Source organism: Capra hircus, chromosome 21, assembly GCF_001704415.2.
Source record: "Capra hircus breed San Clemente chromosome 21, ASM170441v1, whole genome shotgun sequence".
In the NCBI taxonomy this organism is placed as follows: Eukaryota; Metazoa; Chordata; class Mammalia; order Artiodactyla; family Bovidae; genus Capra; species Capra hircus.
Genome location: NC_030828.1, coordinates 18,960,973 through 18,981,907, shown reverse-complemented (window position 1 = coordinate 18,981,907; position 20,935 = coordinate 18,960,973). Strand labels below are relative to the sequence as shown.

At 51.2% G+C, this 20,935-nt stretch overlaps 1 protein-coding gene and 1 pseudogene across 1 annotated transcript; both read left to right on the top strand.

The window, feature by feature from the left end:
- Positions 2,522-4,734, top strand: LOC108633276 (myeloid-associated differentiation marker-like). The gene has a single exon (XM_005701524.2). It carries the CDS (start codon positions 2,596-2,598, stop codon positions 3,826-3,828), a length of 1,233 nt encoding a protein of 410 aa, XP_005701581.2. The 5' UTR covers positions 2,522-2,595; the 3' UTR covers positions 3,829-4,734.
- On the top strand, positions 19,629-20,932 carry LOC108638453 (annotated as a pseudogene).

Here is a 20,935-nt window from a genome sequence, read left to right as displayed (position 1 = left end):
TCCAGGCTCACAGAGAGGAGGAGGGGCTTCTGGGAGACTCAGACAAACTTCCACTTGCTGCTTTCCAGGTGGGGGAACTGAGGCCCAGAGAGGGCACAGGCCTGACCCAGGGTTACGCAGTTGGAGCCCCCAGGCCTCCTCTTCTCCATATGCTCTCTCTGATGCATTCAGTGGATTCAAAGCATTCAAGTTGTCTCTTAGTCTTAGATGGAATCTCAGGGTGAGTTCAAGTCATTAACTGGGATCAAACCAGGGTACAGAGAGCATGACACTCCCTCCCTCCCTCATAGCAGTGCCCCTCCCCACCCTGGCAGTGCCCACTGGGAGGCCCGCAGGCTCCAGGGCTCCACTGGCAATCGGGACTCAAGGAGCTTTGTGAGGCCAGGGAGGTTCTCAGGTTTGCTCTGTGTTTCTCTTTCCAGCCTCAGCTTGTCCCAGGGTTTATTATCAGCAAAGGTGATATAATAATCCCCTGATGGCAGGAAGCTGGCTGGGGCTCAGGGTGCTGGCCCTTCCACCCTGGGGGCCTCTCAGCAAATAGTCCCTTGGAAACAGGGCAGCTGTCCCTGAGGAGGGGGCGGACTGGGAGGTACCTCACTCCCCCCACACTGGACCCTGGAAGAGCCCCTGTGTGAGCAGGACTGCAGCCCTGGCTGGCGGGACTGTCTTGGGCAGGTGACCTGGGCAATTCCATGGTCTCCAGGGTCCCTGCCACTCTGGCCACGTGTCCCTGTCACAGCCCTGAAACCCCTACAGGCCCCTGTTGTCCTGTCTCAGTTCCAGTCCAGGCCCCTCCTCCATGGGAAGGCTGGCTCCATGCCTGCATCCCTTCGGGGTCAGAGGACCCCTACTTGGCTGCCTCAGGGCCCCAGGGACCCTGGGATTCCCCCCAGTCATCTCCACTCTGCCCCCAGCCCACTCCAGTCCTGGGTGCATCCTCAGGGTTGTCCCCTCCCAGGGGTCCAGCAGGGGCCTCCTCTTTCAGCTCCTGCCCTTAAAAACGGGTGATCATCCGTTCATCTCCACCCCTTCCCTGGATGCCCTGAAACACTATACATCAGCATCAGACACAGCATCCTTTTTCCTTTCCAATCCCTTCTTCCCAGCTTGGAAGCTGCTAACCAGTCTCCCAGGCCAGGAAAATCCTGCTCAGGTTGGCTTCTAGATCTTTCCAGGGTCCCACCTGGATGGCATCCTTGGAGCCCAACGCTATGTTAATCTACTCTGTGGTTCCTCAATGTCGCCCCTTCTTGGAGTCATGCTGGGTTGGGGTCTCCATCCTCACCGAGGAAGTGTTACATGTGAAGGCAAGAATGGGTAGAGGGGATTCATAACAGTCCCCACTCCCATGTCATCCTGTCTCCACGGCCTTGCTCTCACCCTGTGGCTTCTCCCTGGTCACCCCTGAAGCTGCCCTCCTCTGTGTGGGCTATGTCCCCTCAGACAGCATCTCCTTCCACTGATGGCTGCGGGGAGGTGAGGCCAGGACACATGTGCCTTCAGGTTGCTGTAAAAGGAGGCCGTGGCCCTGAGGATGTCTCCTTTGTCCCAGAGCCCTGAGTTTGGGTCCTGGAATCCCATCCACAGACCTGGTTGACCTGCTGGGCTGTAGAACAGAGTCCTCAAACCCATGGCTTTTTTATTTTTATCTTGGATTTCCACTGCTACGCTTTCAACCTTCGGAAAGGCACTTGACTCCTGGTTTTCCCATTTGTAGAATAGGGATAGCAGGACAATAAACAGTTCCTTTCTGAAAATCCCTGGGGTCAGATATTCTCCAGAATTCAGAATTTTTCAGTTTTGACAGGTGACATGATACATATACTCTATAGGACATGACACCCCACTGGGGTCTGAAAGCACTTTGGGATCAAACACATTACTGTTTCAGCAAATGGACTTTTGAACATTTACACTAAGTGGAATAAGAAAGAAGGAAGAAAGTTAAGTCTCTCAGTCGTGTCCTACTCTTTGTGACCCCATGGACTGTAGCCTACCAGGCTCCTCCATCCGTCGGATTTTCCAGGCAAGAGTACTGGAGTGGGTTGCGATTTCCTTCTCCAGAGGATCTTCCCGACCCAGGGATCAAACCCGGGTCTCCCACATTGTAGGCAGACACTTCACCGTCTGAGCCATCAGGGACGTCCAAACAAAGCCATAAACGGTCTCCTGCCGTTTAGCTTAGAATTGGTACTAAACAATCTTTTTTAAATTCTTTTTCTACCTTGAATGTTTGTGACTACAGAAAAAGACCATGGTATACTGCATTTCTGTAGATATTGACACGCAGCAAAAAGACAAAAAAACGTTGGTGGGTTGAGGCCAGATCCAACCCAGCTGTAAGATGAGACAAGTCTCCTGACAAGGCCAAAGGTGATGGGCGGGAAGAGTCACTCTGGAGCGGCTGTGCTCTTACCTGAGTGTCTGAGCCACTGGTTCAAACTGCACAGATCCTGAGCCTCAGGCCTCACAGGGCCTGACCCTTTTTTGATCATCTCACTTAATCTGTCTTCAGATCTGGATCTTTCTCTGAGGAGTCCTAAGTGAAGACCACTGCATACTGGTGACTCTAACCTGCCAGACCTTCACAACACCATGTCCACCAGGGGGAGAATACCATGCGAAGAGAATGTGGGCAAACGGTTCTGCCTCCTCTGCCTCCCGCAGGCGATCTCCATGTGTGTGGCCTTCTCCCTGGTGGCCAGCATGGGCAACGAGAGGGGGACTATAAGTAACTGGTGCCTAGCCATCTGGTGCCTCTGTTTCACCGTGACCGTCTTCGTCTCTATGTTCGAGTGCTTTTACCACGACTGCAACTTTCCTTTTTTCTGGTACAAATTTCCCATCACCTATGCCTGCTATGTGGCCCTCCTCTGCCCTTCGACCTCCATCATCTACCCCGTCCTCTACGTCCAGTACCTGCCTGATGGTCCTTCCCGAGACCGGGCCATCGCTGCTTCTGCCTTCTCCTGCATCGCGTGCGTGCTGTATGCCATAGATGTGGCCTGCACATGGAAACACTACAAGCTGAGGAACATCCCCTGCTATGTGCACACCTTACCAGGCCTGCTAAAGATTCTGGAGAGCGCTGTGGCCTGTGCCATCTTTGTCTTCCTCAGCAACACCTCCCTGTACCTGCACCAGCCGGCCCTGAAGTGGTGCGTGGCCGTGTACTCCATCTGCTTCATCCAGGTAGCTGCGGCCATGCTGCTGAGGCTGAGGGGCTGGGAGAACAGACTGCCCCTCCGGCTCCCCATTTTCCATCTGGGGCAGACCTTGCTCTCAGTCCTCCTCTGTGTCAGCGCTCTGGTCCTCTGGCCACTCTACCAGTTTGATGAGAAGTTAGGTGGACAACCCCACTGGTACAGCGATATAAGCTGCTTTGATGAGCTCACCGACTATGGCTGCATCTGGGACCAACGACTGGCTGTGGCCATCCTGACAGCCATCAACCTGCTGATTTACACGGCTGACTTGGTGTACTGGGCTCGCCAGGTTTCTGTAGGGACTGAGGACCAGCCCAGTACCCCTCTTCCCCTCCACTCACAGGTGGGTCTTTACAGAGCTCTGTTGTCCCCTGATGCCCTCTTCCTGGCTCCCTCTCTCCCTCCTCATGCCCTTCCCATTCATCTCACTCTCTTTTTGTTTCCTTCCCTCCTTCTGCTCCATCTCCTTCCTATTTTCCTTGGCTGCCCATGTCCTATTTTGCTTCTTTCTCTTGCTTCTCTCATCTTTTCTGCGTTTTCTGCTTTTTGCCCCTTTTCTGGTCATCCATGGTTTTCTCGTCTCCTGAGTCCTGACCACCTCTCCCCATTTTCCTTCTTCTGATCCATCAGGATCTGAGACTCCTTCCTTCTCTGCCCACCACCCCTCCCACCTCCTAAGGTGCTGACTCCACAGCACACAGCCCTCTGTGCAGCTGTTCACACCCTGGGCCTCGGGAGGGGCCTCATTGCGAAAGTGTGTCTGTCCCCCTTGGGGTGCCTTAGTTGCTGTGTGTTCCTGGGTTTAGGAGTGAGGCTGGGTAGCAAGGCATCAGGCCTCCTTTCTCCCAATAGAAGGGAGTGTATAGTGCATCTCCCCTTTAAGTAAAAAAAAAAAAATCCTGGAGGTCACTGATTCCCATTGGGCGAGAGTCCTGAAACAGAGATTTTGGATCCATGGGCCCCGCCTGATGCTCAGCCTCACCTGAGGTTGGCTCCAAAATTCTTCCTAGCTTACTAAACACTGGCTGCCTAGAGGGCATCTTAAAGGAATTTGGGGTGACTTCCACCCCCAACCAATCTCTGGAGAATCAAAAAAGGAGCTGGTGAAGAACCCCAGGGACTTGCAGACACCTGGCTGCAGTGTTGGTGAGGGGCAGCGATGTGGGCCTCCCGCCTCAGTGATCAAACAGCAGGTCCTGTGTCTCCAGGGAGAAGAGCATGGCCACTGCAGCCTTAAGGTGATGTTAGCCTGGGATTATTTTTTTCTTTCTTTTTCTATCTTCTGGTCAGGAGGCTAAAACTTATTGGGTGACTTATTCTTAAAGAGAAAGTTTCTTTTCAGAATTTCTTAGGCAGGTGGTTTGGGGGTGGGGGTGGTTCTTGCTACTTCCACTGTCAAGGGAATTGCATGGCTCGAGTGTGAGGTCACACGTATGTGGGTTTCAGTGTCCCTGTTGCTTTCTGCTGCTGCTTCCTGAGTTTCTGGAATCAGGTAAAATAAATATATAATTAAAAATTTTCTTCTAGATCTTTTTGTTTCCATCAGCCCCTGCTGTGAATCATCTGGAAAAGCCTTGTACTTTTTCCTCACACACATAATGTTCTTTTTAATCTCAGTATAAAGATCAAGAGCATCCTCAAAGGCTCAGCAGTAAAGAATCCTTGGGCAATGCAGGAGACAATGCAAGAGATGCAGATTGATCCCTGGGTAAGGTAGATCCCCTGGAGAAGGGCATGGCCACCCACTCCAGTACACTTGCCTGGAGAACCCCGTGCACAGAGGAGCCGGGTGGGCCACAGTCCATGGGGTCACTAAGAGCTGGACATGACTGAAGCCACTTAAGATGCATATAAAGGGGAAAAAAAAAAGAAACAAAAAGCCCAAAACAAAATCCACATATTCTAATACCCCAAATTGACCTAGAACTCAAAAGAGTCCTAGTCAGTTTTCACCCTCACCCAAATCTACGTTTTTGAGAATCACTCCCACTGACACTCCACCTCCATCTAAACCAGAGCCTGGGGATGTGGCCCAGCCTGTGAGGCAAAAGGCTGGGCCCCACCCCAATGTCAACATCCTGCCCGCTATCTCTTAAAGGGGCCACGACAGCACCTCAAGGCCTCTCTTTAAAGATGTGTACCGGTATGGATGTTCAGTGCACTTGTGTGTATATGTGCGTGCTCATCTCAGTCAGTTCAGTTGCTCAGTCATGTCCGACTCTTTGTGACCCCATGAACCACAGCACGCCAGGCCTCCCTGTCCATCACCAACTCCCACAGTTTACCAAACTCATTTCCATTGAGTCAGTGATGCCATCTAACCATTTCATCCTCGGTCATCCCCTTCTCTTCCTGCCTTCAATCTTTCCCAACACCAGGGTCTTTTAAAATGCGTCAGTTCTTCGCATCAGGTGGCCAAAATATTGGAGTTTCGGCTTCAACATCAGTCCTTCCAATGAACACCCAGGACTGATCTCCTTTAGAATGGACTGGTTTGATCTCTTTGGAGTCCAATGGACTCTCAGAAGTCTTCTCCAGCACCAGAGTTCAAAAGCATCAGTTTTTTGGCACTCAGGTGGCTTTATAGTCCAACTCTCACATCCATACATGACTACCGGAAAAACCATAGCCTTGACGAGATGGACCTTTGTTGACAAAGTAATGTCTGTGCTTTTTAATATGAGGTCTAGGTTGGTCATAACTTTCCTTCCAAGGAGCATGCATCTTTTAATATCATGGCTGCAATCACCACCTGCAGTGATTTTGAAGCTCCCAAAAATAAAGTCAGCCATTGTTTTCACTGTTTCCCCATCTATTTGCCATGAAGTGATGAGACCAGATGCCACGATCTTAGTGTTCTGAATGTTGAGTTTTAAGCCAAATTTTTCATGCTCCTCTTTCACTTTCATCAAGAGGCTCTTTAGTTCTTCTTCACTTTCTGCCATAAGGGTAGTGCCATCTGCATATCTGAGGTTATTGGTATTTCTCCCCGCAATCTTGATTTCAGCTTGCTTCCTCCAGCTCAGGGTTTCTCATGATGTACTCTGCATAGAAGTTCATGTGCCGCCCTGCAATGACACCGACAGCCGTATATAGTACCTGGTGACGAGAAATGCACCACAAGCCTTCTTCTCCCGGTCGCAGCCACAGAGCCTCAGAGCCCAGCATCCTAGCGTCACCAGGGCCAGAGGGGCCGGACAAGCAGAGCTGCGGGGAGGGGAGGGGAAGGCCACCACTGCTGCCCCTCACTCCTGTCCTGGGAGGAAGCATGTGATCTTCACCCAGGGGCTGGATGGATGAAAGGGAAGGACTTCCAGGAGGTGGTCCCTGTGGCAGGAAACTCTGAAGAAACAATGAAATGAAATTCGTATTTTAAGACAAGACAAGGAAAATTTAAATTGAACATTTTTGGTCTGTCTGTTTCAGATTCTTCCCTCTCCTCTCGTGTGCATATTTCATCTGCATTGTGCCTAAACCAGACCTCTTCACGGGAAGAAACACCCATTTCACCACAAGGGTGACATGTTCTAGAGGAAGCCATGTGATGCCTTAGAAGACAGCACTGCTACCTTCCTTAGGACCTGATTAAGTCTCCAGCTGTATTAGCTGTGCTCTGCTTATTTTAAGATTCATGCCTTGTTTCTTGTAGTAACAGATCCGTGATTAAGTCTGTGATGAAAAATACTGGTGACTAGGCCTCTTGAAATGATTCCTATAATATATATAGTTTTATCAGATCCAGGATTGTAATGCAGTGACTATTCCCACATGGCTCAGTGGTAGAGAACCTGCCTGCTAATGCAGGAGACTCGGGTTTGATCCCTGGGTCTGGAAGATGCCCTGGAGAAGGAAATGGCAACCCACTCCAGTATTCTTGCCTGGAAACCCCATGGACAGAGGAGAATGGCGGGCTACAGTCCATTGGTCTCAAAGAGTCAGAGGCGACTTAGCGTCTAAACCACAACAACAGCTACAGCTACGGGAATAAGCAACAGGAAGGAACCATTTGCTCAGGACTTGGCCCAGACCACCTCTTTTTTGGGAGCCTTGTTTGTCCTCATTCGGTCCGATGACTTTAAGATTCCACTCATCAGTAAATATTCTTGTTCACCAAGTGAGTGTGTGCCAGGCCCTATTCTAGACACTGGATAGAGAGCAGAGTTCCGTCCTCATGGAGCTTGCACTCTAGTACAGGAGACGTGCACACCAACACATAACACCAAGTCATGGGTGATAAACGCCACATAAAGGGAACACAGGTGAGAGGAGTTATTGGGGTGCCTGTTGGTGGCGGGGGGCAAGGCTGCTCTGTGGGTGTGGCGTTTAAGAAGAAACTGAGAGAAGGGTGTAGGCCAAGTGAGGACAACTCCCCACTTCCTGTCTCCAGAGCTGATCTCTACTGGGATCCAGAGTCATATACACCTGCCTCCTGATCTCTCCCTCTGGATCTCGGGACACATCACACTCAGTATGTCCAGTCCCACCTCCTCAGTCCCCCACTCCCAAGACACGCTGATCCTTCCTCATCTTTCCCATCTCAGCCAATGGCACCACCTTCACAGATGCTCTTCACAATATGCTGCTGAACCCACCCACTCGTCTTCGTCTCTCGACCACCTGGTCCAGACCCATCCATCCCCTCACCTGTACTCCTGCCATAAGCTTCTAGGTGCTTCCTCTATTTCCATCTTTTCCCTAAAAACTGGTTTGGAGTAAAGTCAAAGTACAATAGTATGAAGTTTTCTGTTTGCTCCCTTAGGATGGAACACAGACTCCACAACACCACCCACCTGCAAAGCCCTACAAACTCAGACCCCTTTCTACCTCTCCAGCCTCCTCTCCTCCCTCCAGCCACTGACAACTGTTTCCAGTTCTCTTGGTCATCTCAGAGCCTTTCATCTTATCTGTCTACACACGACCCTCAACCCTAAACTGAGACCTGAGCTCAGCCGGGCTCACGGTAGTCCTAGGCTCAGGCTATGCTACTCTAAGCCTCAGTTGCTCATCCAGAAAATGGAGATAATAGCTCCTGCTTTTAGTCATAAAGGCTGTTAACTGCACCCTCCAGAGAACATCTCTGGCAACATAAGCAGAGAACAAATGTACTGGCAGGATGCTGAGTAGCTTGGAGAACTGCTAGAGAGAGACCAGCCTGAGAACAGGCTCAGACCAGAAATGAGGGTGCTGGACAGCCAGCTCACAGCCAAGGGCACTTGGTCCAGGCACCGTGGCCACTGGAAGCACACACTGGATGCTGCTGCAGGCCCTGCAGAAGGAATTCTGGGCTGCCTTTGTTTCCGTGTATACCTGTTCTTTCTTACTGAGGGTCAGGCCCAGTCTCTCCCCAGGTTGCACACATGATGGGATTGTCCTCAAATATGGTGATGAGGTCAGGTCCTCAGTGACTTCCCTCCATGGAGATATCCATCACAGAAGGTCAAGTGTTTTAGGAGGATTAAATGGGACAAAGCACGACTCAGTGATTCTCAAATATTCACCGAAAGGCAGGAGGGATGGAATGCATCCCAATCGATAGGCCCAGGCTACAGTCTGAGCTGGAAGCACTTGTGTTCATTTAAGAAACATTTGCCATGGGCCAACAGGGCAGGTATTGACAGAAAAGTTAAGAGAGGTGTCACACACAGCACACACTGCAGGTTAACCACTGTTCTGGAGTTTTTGTTCCTCCCAGCAGTCCATGAACTATGCACTCAGTGTCCCCACAGACACAGACACACAGTGGGTAACTAGACCAAGGTCACACAAGTAGGAAGTGGCAGAGCTGGGCTTTGAACCCTGTCATGTGGGTGCAGGATCTTATACTCTGAGTGTCATTAATCTGCACCTTGTATTCCAGAAAGATGAAACAGCCAATATGCTTTTAGCACCAACAGTCCAGCTCTTCCTTGGTGGCTTACATGGTAAAGAATCCACATACAATGTGGGAGACCTGGGTTTGATTCCTTGGTCGGAAAGATTCCCTGAAGGAGGGCGTGATAACCTACTTCAGTATTCTTGCCTGGATAATCCCCCTGGACAGAGGAGCCTGGAGGGATACAGTCCAAGGGGTCGCACAGAGTCGGACATGACTGAGCGACAAAACACACCACCAGTCTGACTTATTATCTCTATTTCATTTCATTTTCAGGGATATTACTATTGTCATCCCCATTAACAGATGATGAAAGTGAGGCTCAGAGAGCACGTTATGTTTTTTCCTCAAGGTCACACAGTTACTCTCTGAGAGAGCCTGGGTTGAATACAGATCGGTCCCCCCCAAAGCTCAGCAAGTAAAAGAACCTCAGGAAGTGCTGAGCCCCTTGCCTCTTCTCCCCGATCCGGGTATAACCTCCTGGCTCCTGTCTGTCCCGCTCTGGCTGCAGTACCTCATCCAGAGGTCTTACAGCAGCACCCCTATCTCAGCCAGACTACTTCCTGTTGGCAAGCCAGCCAGAAAAGTCCAGAGAGAGCACGGAGACACTTCACAGGGGTTGATTAAAGCCCCCTTGTTTCTCCTCGGCTCACCTGCCTCCTGACAGGCACCTTTAGACAGGAGCCAACCACACAGACAAGGGCCGCACGATCGGCCGTCTGCACTGGCAGCCGGGGAGATAACCAGGTGCCTGAGACCACAGGAGGGAGTGGCCCCAATTCTCCCCACTCAGAGGAGGACTGAGGAAGGCTGATTCTGTGATTTTTCCAAGAAGCTGGTCCAGGACCTCAGAATGGGAACATCTGTGCCCGGGCTCTGTTCTGGATGCAGCTCAGGCCACAGTCTAGGGAGTCAGCTAGAGTCACCATGTGCAGAGGAGGCTCTGGCCAGCTGAGGAGGGAGCTTCTGGACACTGCCCCAGGAGACAGGGAGCACAGAACAGGCAGAGAGCAAGGGAAGGGCCTGAGGTTTGGGTACTGGGAGGTCTTCTCCATCAACTGTGTGTGTTGAAGGGCTGGGGGAGGCCCTGGTCACCAAGTGGATGGGTTTCAAATCCCCAGCTCCCCCTCCCCAGACCTCTGGACCCAAGGCACCTCCTTTCTCTCTGCCTTTGGAGACAGCTCCTCCCCGAGCCTGTCTGCTTTGGAGTCAGAGCAGATGTGACTGTGAATCCAGTCGCGGACCCCAGATCTGCCTCCCTTCACTCTGGGCTTCTGTTTCATCTTCCCCTGCTTGTGGTCAGCCCTCTATATGCCCAGCAGAAAGGAATTTCCTTTTCCTAAGGGAAACAGAAGCTCCCTAAACAGGGCAAGAGCATTCGGGCTGCTGAGTTGGACTCTGAAGAAGTGGAAAGTCAAGAATGTGCAGAAACAAAGGAGTCTGGGAGACCTCTGATGTGGGGGCGCCTGGAAGCAGTTTGTGTTTTTGACAAGAATCACTGGAGAGTTGGACCCCTGGAAAATGAGTAAGGAAACTCATGTTATGAAAGAGAAACATGTTCCCCACCAAGCAGAGGTCATGGGGAAGGAGGGTCTGTGTAATCAGGAGGGATGTGACCAATAAACAGGACCCAGCAGCCAAGAGGGAACAAGCAGAGAGGGTGGCCAGAGGGGAGGGAGCCGGCTGCCATCTCCACCTCTGAGTCTCCAGGACTGGCAAGTCCGGGTGCCCCGGGAGAGGGGGGCTGGGAGGGACCAGGGGTCTCTGGCACCCCTCCCACATCTAGCAGATGAGGAAACTGACTCAGCAGCAGTGAGTGCTGAGTGTCCCCCCTGCTTGGGGGGACAGGGCAGGTTTGTGCAGAACGAGGGTGGACGGGGCAGAATCCCAGCCTGGAGGATGCTGCTGCCACACTTGTCACAAGCAGCGTGCGATTGTGGACAGACTGCCAGCCTGGGGACAGGGCACCTGTGTCCTGACTCTGACTCTGCCACACCAAGGGTGACTCTGGACAGGTGCTGCCATCCCTGGGGTCCAGCTGTTCCTCCTCTATGATGAGAAAACTAAGTGTATCTCAGTCATGTCTGACTCTTTGTGACCCCATGGACTGCAGGCAACCAGGCTCCTCTGTCCGTCAGATTTCCCAGACAAGAATACTGGAGTGGGTTGACAACCCGTCTCCAGGGGATCTTGCCAAGCCAGAGATCAAACTCAGGTCGACCTGCGTTGCACGAGGATTCTTTACCACCTGAGCCACCAGGGAATACCCTAAGACTAGAGTGTTGGACTAAATACAGGATCATTACTCTTTGTTTTGAAGGCCACAGCGAGGGGACTGGAGCAGCCTTGGAATTGTGACAAATGGCCCTTAACCTCTCAATAGGAGGAATTAACTAGCTGCCCCCATGAACCACGAGGCTTGGACAGCAAGGCCCTCAGGTGAGCCCAACCTGGACAATTCTTTTACTGAAGCACAGAGTCATTTCCATCCTCTCAGGAAGTTAGGTCCCAGGGTTGTATTCAATTTGATTTAGCAAAACATAAGAATCTGAGGTTTCTGCACTAAGACTTGCAGAGGTCAATGCATACTTGCTTTTGTGGATAAAAAATTAGCCAATAGTCAGACAACTGAAGAAAGAATTGGAAACTTTATTGGAACCAACCTGAGAAGTTTAACTGGGGAGACAGTCTCTCAAGAAGCTCCCAGAGCTGTTTTGAGGAGATCAGGGTTGGAGGTCAGTGTTTATGTGATTTGGGGAAAGACATGAAACCAGCCCACATCCTGGTAGAAGGTTACTTCACTCAGGAAGAACAGATATCATGGTTCATGCTTTTAGTGCCTCCTAAGCATGGACAGATGCAGGAAACTGGGTTCATAGCAAAGTCTCCTGAAAATATCCAAGTATGTGAGGGCAGGTTCGCCAGTTTTCTCAGAGTACAAAGTACAATCCTCACCTTTTTCATGACTTCTTTTCAGGGTGGATTGTAGGTCAGTGAATTGCAGCAGCTAGGGACTTGATTCTTGTAGAACTGGGTGGTGGGCAACATCTATTTGTTTGCATCTTAATTTCCATCAAGGTTTGGGAGGAATCTTCCCAGGTCAGGTGAGGATCCCACTGATGGGCCCCTCGATGTGCAATTCTTCTTCTAGTTCTGGTAACAGGAGCCCGAATCCCCTGGAACAATGGTCTTACTTGTCTGTCAGGCCAGAAACGGTTCCCTCCTGTTGCTTCTTCCCATATTTCAAGTCATGGATCTTATAAAACTGTAAGGTCACCTGGTCATCACCATGTTTATCAGGGGCTCAATGACACATTTGTTAACGCAAGAGACAACACTCTTGTAAAGTGGTAGACACGAGTAATATGGCTAGTGACATTACTAAGGTCATAGGAGGCAGTGTCACATAACGTCACAAGGTTGGGGTTAGAGAATGGAAATGGATCTCTCTATTGGGTCAGGTGTTTGAGCCCTTCGGGACGTCTGGTTGACACATACTGCAGACGCACACTGCACACTTCAGGGCAGGGAGGAGGTCACAAGAGGGAGAGACGAATTATGTTTAAATTTTTCTTGTCTTACCTTAAAAAATGAATTTTATTTCATTGCTTCTTAAGATTTGCCTGCCATGGGAACCACGTCCTGAGCCCTCCCCATCCACCCCACCCACCCCCGGGTGAAGAGCTCATGCTTCATCCCAGTACAGGAGCGAGGGGCAGCAGCAGGGGGCCTTGCCCTGCTTCCCCCACCACCAGCCGCCACAGCTCTGATGCCTGACTCCTCCAGTCCCGGTGACTCCAGGATGCTGGGCTCTGGGGTTTGTGGCTGAGAAAGGAGACTGAGCACAATATTGGTGGCTTCCTGTCCGCCAGTTATTATAAAGGCTGCTGGTCCAAATGCACCTGCGAGCACAGACACACAGGCACACACACAGACAAACGCGCGCTGGGCGTGCACGCAGGGACACGCCGTTACATGCAGTCAACCGGGCTCGGGTCCTTTAAGAGCTCAGGGGACAGAAAGTCTAGTGTTGGGGACACAACTGTTTTTTGTCTTGGACTGGGCCATGCCCCAGGTCCCGAGGAAAGATGGGAGTGGGGAAACATTGAGAAGGACTCCCAGAGATGAGCATTTGGGTGAGAATAAAAATCTGCTCCATCCTTCCCAGCTCTGAGAAAATTTGGGGCAATTAGCGTATGTCAGGTTTGTGGGTTTTTTCTTTTATCTTTGTATTGAGGTTAAAAAAGAGCATTACAGTTGTAAGAGAAAGGGCAAGGCGTCACCTATGATTGATAGCAGGGTTGATGGTATCCAGAAATTTCAGACAATTTAAAAAATCCATGAGGATTTACATTTATTTAGATCATATTATGTGTGGGTCCTGGAGAAGCAGGAGGCAGCATCAGAAAACAGCTGACATATAGAAACACATGTCTGTGCAGCACAAACTCAAGCAACACAGTTTCCTCGACTGTGGCATCAGCAATACCCACCCATCCAACACCACCCATCAACAAGTTTTGAAAAGAAACTTTCTATGGAAAAATATAGTCAACCAGTAATTTTTGCCCTTGAGACAATAAAAGTTAAGAAAAATATAACACCCAGGCTAACATCACCTTTAATGCTGGCAGTGGTGATGCCCTTCTCCCTGCAGAGGCAGGACCTGCGTTTTTGACCCCTAAGGCGGGAGGGCCACTTCGCTGTCCCTCACCAACTCTGCAGGTAGGTGTCTTCAAGACTCTGGGGTTCATTCACCAGGTCCTACTTTGATTCCCAGAGAGTAGCTGGGATGGGGAGACATTCAGCCTTTGCTTCCTTTAAGATGGCCTCTGCTGGCAGTGGGTTTTCAGTAAGCTTGGAAAAATTCTGGAGCCAATGTCAGACGGGGCCAACCACCAGCTGGGGCCTAGGGACCAGGGTCTCTACTTCAAGAACCCCACCCACTGGAAGTTACTGACCTGCAGAGACTTTTGTTAAATTCAAGGAGTGGTGGGCTGTATACCCCATCCCCTGGGAGAAAGTGGGCCATACCCCTTGGTACTCACCCCCAACCCCCACCTCCTTCCAACACACACACACCAACTAAGGCACCCCCAGGGGGACAGACTTGCTTTGGCAACGAGGCCCCTCTGGAGGCCCAGGGTGTGAACAGCTGCACAAAGGGCTGTATGAGGTGGAGTCAGCACCTTAGGAGGTGGGGCAGACAAGGAAATGGTCTCAGGTCCTAGTGGATCAGAAGAAGGAAAATGGGGAGAGGTGGTCAGGACACAGGAGATGGGAAAGCCAAGGATAACCAGAAAAGGGGCAAAAAGCAGAAAGTGTAGAATAGATGAGGGCAGCAAGAGAAAGGCAAAACAGAAGGTGAGCAAACACACAAAACAGGGCAAAGACAGCAGAAGGAGTGAAGGAATGGAAAAGAGTGAGATGCATGGGGAAGGATGCGAGGAGGGAGAGGGGAGCCAGGGAGAGGGCATCAGAGGACGTCAGAGCTCTGTAAAGAACCCCTCTCATTTAGAAAGTGAATTCTTAGTCCCTACAATAGCCTCACAGGCCAGGTGCTCAGTGTCGGCCTCATCAAGCGGCAGCTGGATAGGACGGCCACAGCCAGCCGCTGGTCCCCGGCGCACTCCGAGCCGATGCATCTGTTGCTGCAGCTCACATCACTGGACCGCCGGGGCTGCCCATCCAGCTTCCTGTTGAACTGGTGGAGTGGACAGAGCACTAGGGCAGAGGAGCACAGAGAGCACCCTCTGCTCAGACAGGACACAGGTAGGGAACAGAGCTTTTTGTCTTTGACTCGATCAAACCCCTTCACTATGAAGTTCATAGCTGGTTCCAGGAGGAAGCATATGAAGTCCACCACCACGAACAAGGGCTGGCTGATGCTGATACTGGTGGGGGCTGCTGATGACGGTGATGAAGAACCAGTCAGCATAGTTCTCTGGGTCTCCTGAGCAGGCCTGGGAAGGCTGGCTTGAGCCAGACCATGCCTCCAGGCTGGATATGATGCAGAACGCTTCAGTGGCATAGAGTGCAGCAGCCACGAAGGCGAATGCAGCGGCAGTGATGACCCTGTTTTGGGTGGAGCCTGGAGGCAAGAACTTGATGTATGTGGCGCCGAAGACGATGGACGTTGAGAGGCAGAAGATGAAGAAGTAAAAGGCATGGACACAGAGAAAGCCGTCCCAGGAGAAGGGGAGGCGGGACCGGAGCCCACAAAACTCCCCTATGAAGACGGTGAGGGTCACAATGAAGCAGATGCACCAGATGAACATGCACCAGTTAATTACGTCCCCCTTCAGAGTGTCCTCACTGGCCCCCAGCGAGAAGGGCACACAGGTGGAGAGCAGCTGCCCCAAGTGGAGGAGGAAGCCCACGATGGGCTTGGTGCCCAGGCCTGAGGACTGGCACATGGTGAGCATGGTGGTCAGGCAGGTCCCCGGCACCGGACTGTAACCTTGCTTGGTTCTCAACCAAAGGCTTATGAACACTTAAACAGAGTTTGGTGTTCTGGTTTCAGTTTTGCTTTGCCGATTAAACGCTGTTTCTGTCTCAGTTCTTTTTCTCTAGAAAATATATGACCACTGACCCAGTAGAACTGATGTGCTGATCTGAACAAAGTAAGGACCACACTCACCATCTCAATCCAGCAAGGTGGCCCAGGGGTCTCCCAAAACAGAAGCACAGAGCACCCCTGGCACACAGCCTGCGGCCCCTTAGGTTTCCCTCCTCGTGTAAATCCCAGCTGAGACTTGCTGTGCTGGGGGTTGATTCTTCTGGGCAGTGAAACACCCTCTTCAGGCTTCCATAAGATAAAGCTGCTTTTCTTAAACCCAAGACTTAGCTCTCTGTATTGGCTTCTTCAGCGACAAGCAGCTGGGCCTGACTTGGGGACAATGAGCATCCAGGCAGGGGTCAGGTCCCCATGTCTCCAGCCCCTCCCTTTCTTCCTGGAGCAAGGAGCAGAGTGCCACTGGGAAGAGTGCCAGCTAGTCCCAGCGAGGAGTGGAGTGCCAGCTAGTCCCAGCGAGGATCTATAGGTCTTTTCCAGCAGCAGCCGAACTGCTAGTTTCAGGAACTTGCCCTGGCCCTCCCCACGCCTTGCTCACAGAGTGCTTTCACTTTCTGTTAAGAGAAGGAAACGGGCCTCTGAAGGAGCACCGAGCTCTTGACTGAGTGAGTAGAGGGGTGTGGGTCCCAGGAGCCCCCCTTCCCACCTGTTTGGGTGTGTTCTTTGCTCTTTGAAACTCTGGGGCCAGTTGGACACTGCAGAAGTGGGAAATGGCGTGTTTGTGACCCTGTACCACTCTCTTCCCAAGGCAGAATTGCTTGTTTGCTTTAAATCTGTTCTGGATGAGCCAGTGAAGTGGGGGGAGGGGATCTACAGCCATCGCTTCTACAAGTCCACTGGCACGCGTCTTGGCAGATGGACAAAACTGGAGGTATGGCCCAGTAATCAAGAAAAAAATGGTTTTCTGGTTTCAATACAACCTGGCCCATGTATGTTTTCAGTCGTGAAGAGTGTAGGTCCCTGCATGGAGCTCTAAATGATTCCAGTATTTTGCAGGTGGAGCTCTTTTTGCAAGATCTGGAAGTGGGAGGGAACTCCATGCGCAGGTCTTCCTGTTACTCCATAATTAGGATTCTTCCAACAAAGGCACTAAATTATAGGCAAAAAGGAAACTAAACTATGAAAAGCCTGTCCCGTTCACAGAGGAGGCTGCAGGCAAGGGAGGGAGAAGAGGGGTCAGCTTCTTAGGGAACTGAATCCAGCCCCGACCTCTGTGATTCCTATCATGCCCCAGGCAGGGGCTGCCCTGCTCTGCGCCCCCTCCCCTCCCTCGCAACTCCAGTCTCCAGAAGGAGGAGGGTTCTAGTGTGTTGGCGGGCACAGCCTTAGTGTCACCACTGCTTGAGGAAGAAAGGGGTTCTGAAGTAGTCTCTCCTTTAAGACCTGATAGGTCACTCAATTTGGCCAGAGTGCATCCCTAATGGCGTGGAGTGGGGAGGCGGGGCGGGCAGTGGGGGTGGATTTCCACTAAGACAATTCCCTGCAGGAGGTTTCAGTGCAAGAGAAAAGTCTGTGACTGTTATTGGACATATGATCTCCTTCTCAACGTAGACCTGCTAAACTGGAAAAAACCATCCTCCAAGTTGATCCACAAAAAATGGTGGAAACATTCATTAGTATTTTTTTTAACCCACCGCCCAACATGGGCTAATGCACAGACGTGGGTGATGATTGTGTTCACAGCAGAGGAGTGGCACCTCGTCCCAGACAAAGCCCGACACTCGTCTCTCAGTGTTTAGCTTCTTGAGGATTGAGTAGACAAGCCTGAGCTCAGTAACACAGCCACGGGTCAAGGCGCCTCCAGAGGCTAAAAGAGACAAGGAGGGACCCTGCCCTGGGGCATCAGAGGCAGAGCAGCCCTGCTGACACCTTGTTTCACAACGCTGGCCTCCAGAACTGTGACAAAATACGTTTCTGTGGTTTTAAGCCATCGGGTTTATGATAATTTGCCGCAGTAGCCCTAGCAGAACAAAATGAATTTCCAGAAATGAAAAATATATTATTAGTCATATTTTTTTTAAGTTTCCAGAAAAGCTTGCCAACCTCCTGCTTTAGAGTATGGTGGTCACATGGATCCCAGGACCCCTCGTCTCAGTGTCTGAGACTCACAGGGGAGGGTCCACTAATCTAGAGAAGGGGGATCAGTCCAAATACCCACAGAAGCCAGGAAGAAGCCAGGAGGGAACAAAATAAGTAAAGGGGAATGGAGAAGACTTGGGCCCCTGGAGAGGACCAGCTGCACCTGCCAGGGGTGGTGGAAAACAAGATGCCCTGTGCATGACACGGTCTTATGTTTACAAAACAGAAAAAAAGGAAGATACAGATACTCCCTACAGGCATGTGTGCATGCATGCAAACATGTGTCTAAATACAGTTTCAAAGCTTCTGACATGTGTTGAAGGCTGTACAAGAGGTTGAGAACATGGATGCTCCCGGGATGAAGGGGTGGTTTCTCCTGTGAACAGGCAGAAAGCTTGGCCATACCAAAGAGGGGGAAATGGGCACACGTGAGATGATCATAGACCTGTTTATGTAGATTTTACAGGAGAATAAGAGGAATATAGAAAACTACACAAAGATATAAATGGAAAACTGTAAAAAGGCCAGAGTACATCATGAGAAATGCTGGGCTGGATGAAGCACAAGCTGGAATCAAGATTGCTGGGAGAAATATCAAAAACCTCAGATATGGCAGATGACACCACCCTTATGGCAGAAGGTTGAAGAAGAACTAAAAAGCCTCTTGATGAAAGTGAAAGAGGAGAGTGAAAAAGTTGGCTTAAAGCTCAACATTTCAGAAAACTAAGATCATGGCATCTGGTCCCCATCACTTCATGGCAAATAGATGGGGAAACAGTGGAAACAGTGTCAGACTTTATTTTGGGGGCTCCAAAATCACTGCAGATGGCGATTGCAGCCATGAAATTAAAAGGCACTTACTCCTTGGAAGGAGGGTTATGAGCAACCTAGATAGCATATTCAAAAGCAGAGACATTACTTTGCCAACAAAGGTCCATCTAGTCAAGGCTATGGTTTTTCCGGTAGTCATGTATGGATGTGAGAGTTGGACTGTGAAGAAGGCTGAGTGCCAAAGAATTGATGCTTTTGAACTGTGGTGTTGGAGAAGACACTTGAGAGTCCCTTGGACTGCAAGGAAATCCAACCAGTCCATTCTAAAGGAGAATGAGCCATGGAAGGAATGATGCTAAAGCTGAAACTCCAATACTTTGGCCACCTCATGCGAAGAGTTGACTCACTGGAAAAGACTCTGATGCTGGGAGGGATGGGGCAGGAGGAGAAGGGGATGACAGAGGATGAGATGGTTGGATGGCATCACCGACTAGATGGACATGAGTCTGAGTGAATTCCAGGAGTTGGTGATGGACAGGGAGGCCTGGCGTACTGCAATTCATGGGGTCGCAAAGAGTCGGACACCACTGAGTGACTGAACTGAACTGAACCGAAAGAGGCTGTAGCTGCTGCTCACCTCCAGCTACTCCCCCCATCCCAAGGGCACACAGCCTGGTGACACCAGGTCTCCTGAGGTTTCTAAAGGAGCAGGAAATCTGGATTTTCTTGTGAAATTAAACCACTGCAGCTTCCAAACCCTTTGGGAAGAAACAACACTGATTCTACACCATGTCTTCCAGAAATCGCCATGAAGAAAAGTAAAACAAATCCTCGGGGCCACCTCCAGTACAAACTGGTTTGTGCCCCTAATCTGGAGCAAACCAAGCTTGCATTAGGGGGCCAGGGCCTTCTGGGTCCTCTCTGAGGGGGAGACGGAGAACCGTGAGACCATGAATTGTCTCATGTACATTCTGCTACCAAATGAAATTTTAAGAAATCGTTTTCAATTTTGAGAGACTTGAAGATTTGAGATTGTACGTAAGGATGATTCTACTTTACAACCCCAAAAGATAATGGTATCAGCACAAGAGGCCCCAAATGTTCATGGTTTGGGGCCAGACCAGACATGGCTGTGAGATTTGGGGATGACAGTCTCCTGATAAGGCCGAGGTGATGGGTGGGGGAGAACCATTCTGGAGCGGCTGTGTTGTTTACCCAAGTGTCTGAGCCATTGGTTCCAACTCCACAGATCCTGAGCCTCAGCCGTCACAGGGCCTGAGCCTGTTCCAGGCGGCTGACTCGATTCACCACCAGCCAGACCATCGCAACACCACGTGCACTGGGGTGACATCTGAGACAGGGGCTTCTTGGAGGTCACGTGCTGCTGTCTCTGCCTCGCCCGCCACAGCTCTTCTCCACCTGCGTGGCCTTCTCTCTGGTGGCCGACATGGGCATCTGGAGAGGGGCCCCAGGTAACTGGTCCATGTCCTTCTGGTGCGTCTGCTTCGTTGTGACCCTCATCATCTCCATAGTCGACTATGTGTGCTCTGGTCCTTCTTTCCTTTCTTCTGGTGCAGCTTCTCTGTCACCTACACCTGTTGCACCACCCTCCTCTGTCTCTCGGCCCCCATCACCTACTCTGTCGCCTTTGTCCCGGTCCTGCCCTGATGGTCCTTACCGGGACCGGGCCGTCACTGCCTCTAGGTTCTCCTCTGTCACATCTGTGCTGTGTGCCATGTAAGCAGCCTGCACTGGACCACCTACTGGTTCAAAGAGACCTCCTGCTATGCGCTCACCATGCCAGGCCTGCTGAAGGTGCTGGAGACCTTCATGGCTGGTTTCATCTTCACCTTCATCATCAACACCTCCCTGTACCTGCACCAGCCGGCCCTGGAGTGGAGTGTGGCCGTGTACTCCATCTGCTTCATCCCAGCAGCCTGGCCATCCTGCTGAACCTGGGCGAATGGGAATGCAGGCTGCCCGGCCCTTCCCCCCTCTTCCAGCTTGTGCTCAGCCTGCTCTCCGTCCTGCTCTAGTTCAGCACTCTGGTCCTCTGGCCACTCTACCAGTTCAATGAGGAGCTTGGCAGACAGCCCCAGCAGTCCAGTGATATGGGCTGCATCAGTGGGCTCACCTACGACATGTACTTCTGAGACCAGCGACTGGCTGTGGCCATCCCAACAGCGGTCAACCTGCTGATTTACGTGGCTGACCTGGTATACTGGACCCGTAGGGACTGGGTTTCTGTAGGGACTGGGGTCAGTCCAGTGTTCCTGACCCCTCTGCTCAAAGGAGGTATCCTCACCGAGCTCTGACATTCTCTGATGGCCTCTTCCTGGCTCTCCTCTCTCCCTCCTCGCATGCTTCTCCACTCATCTCACTCTAGTTTCTATTTCCTTCCCTCCTTCTGCTCTGTCTCCTTCTTATCTTGTG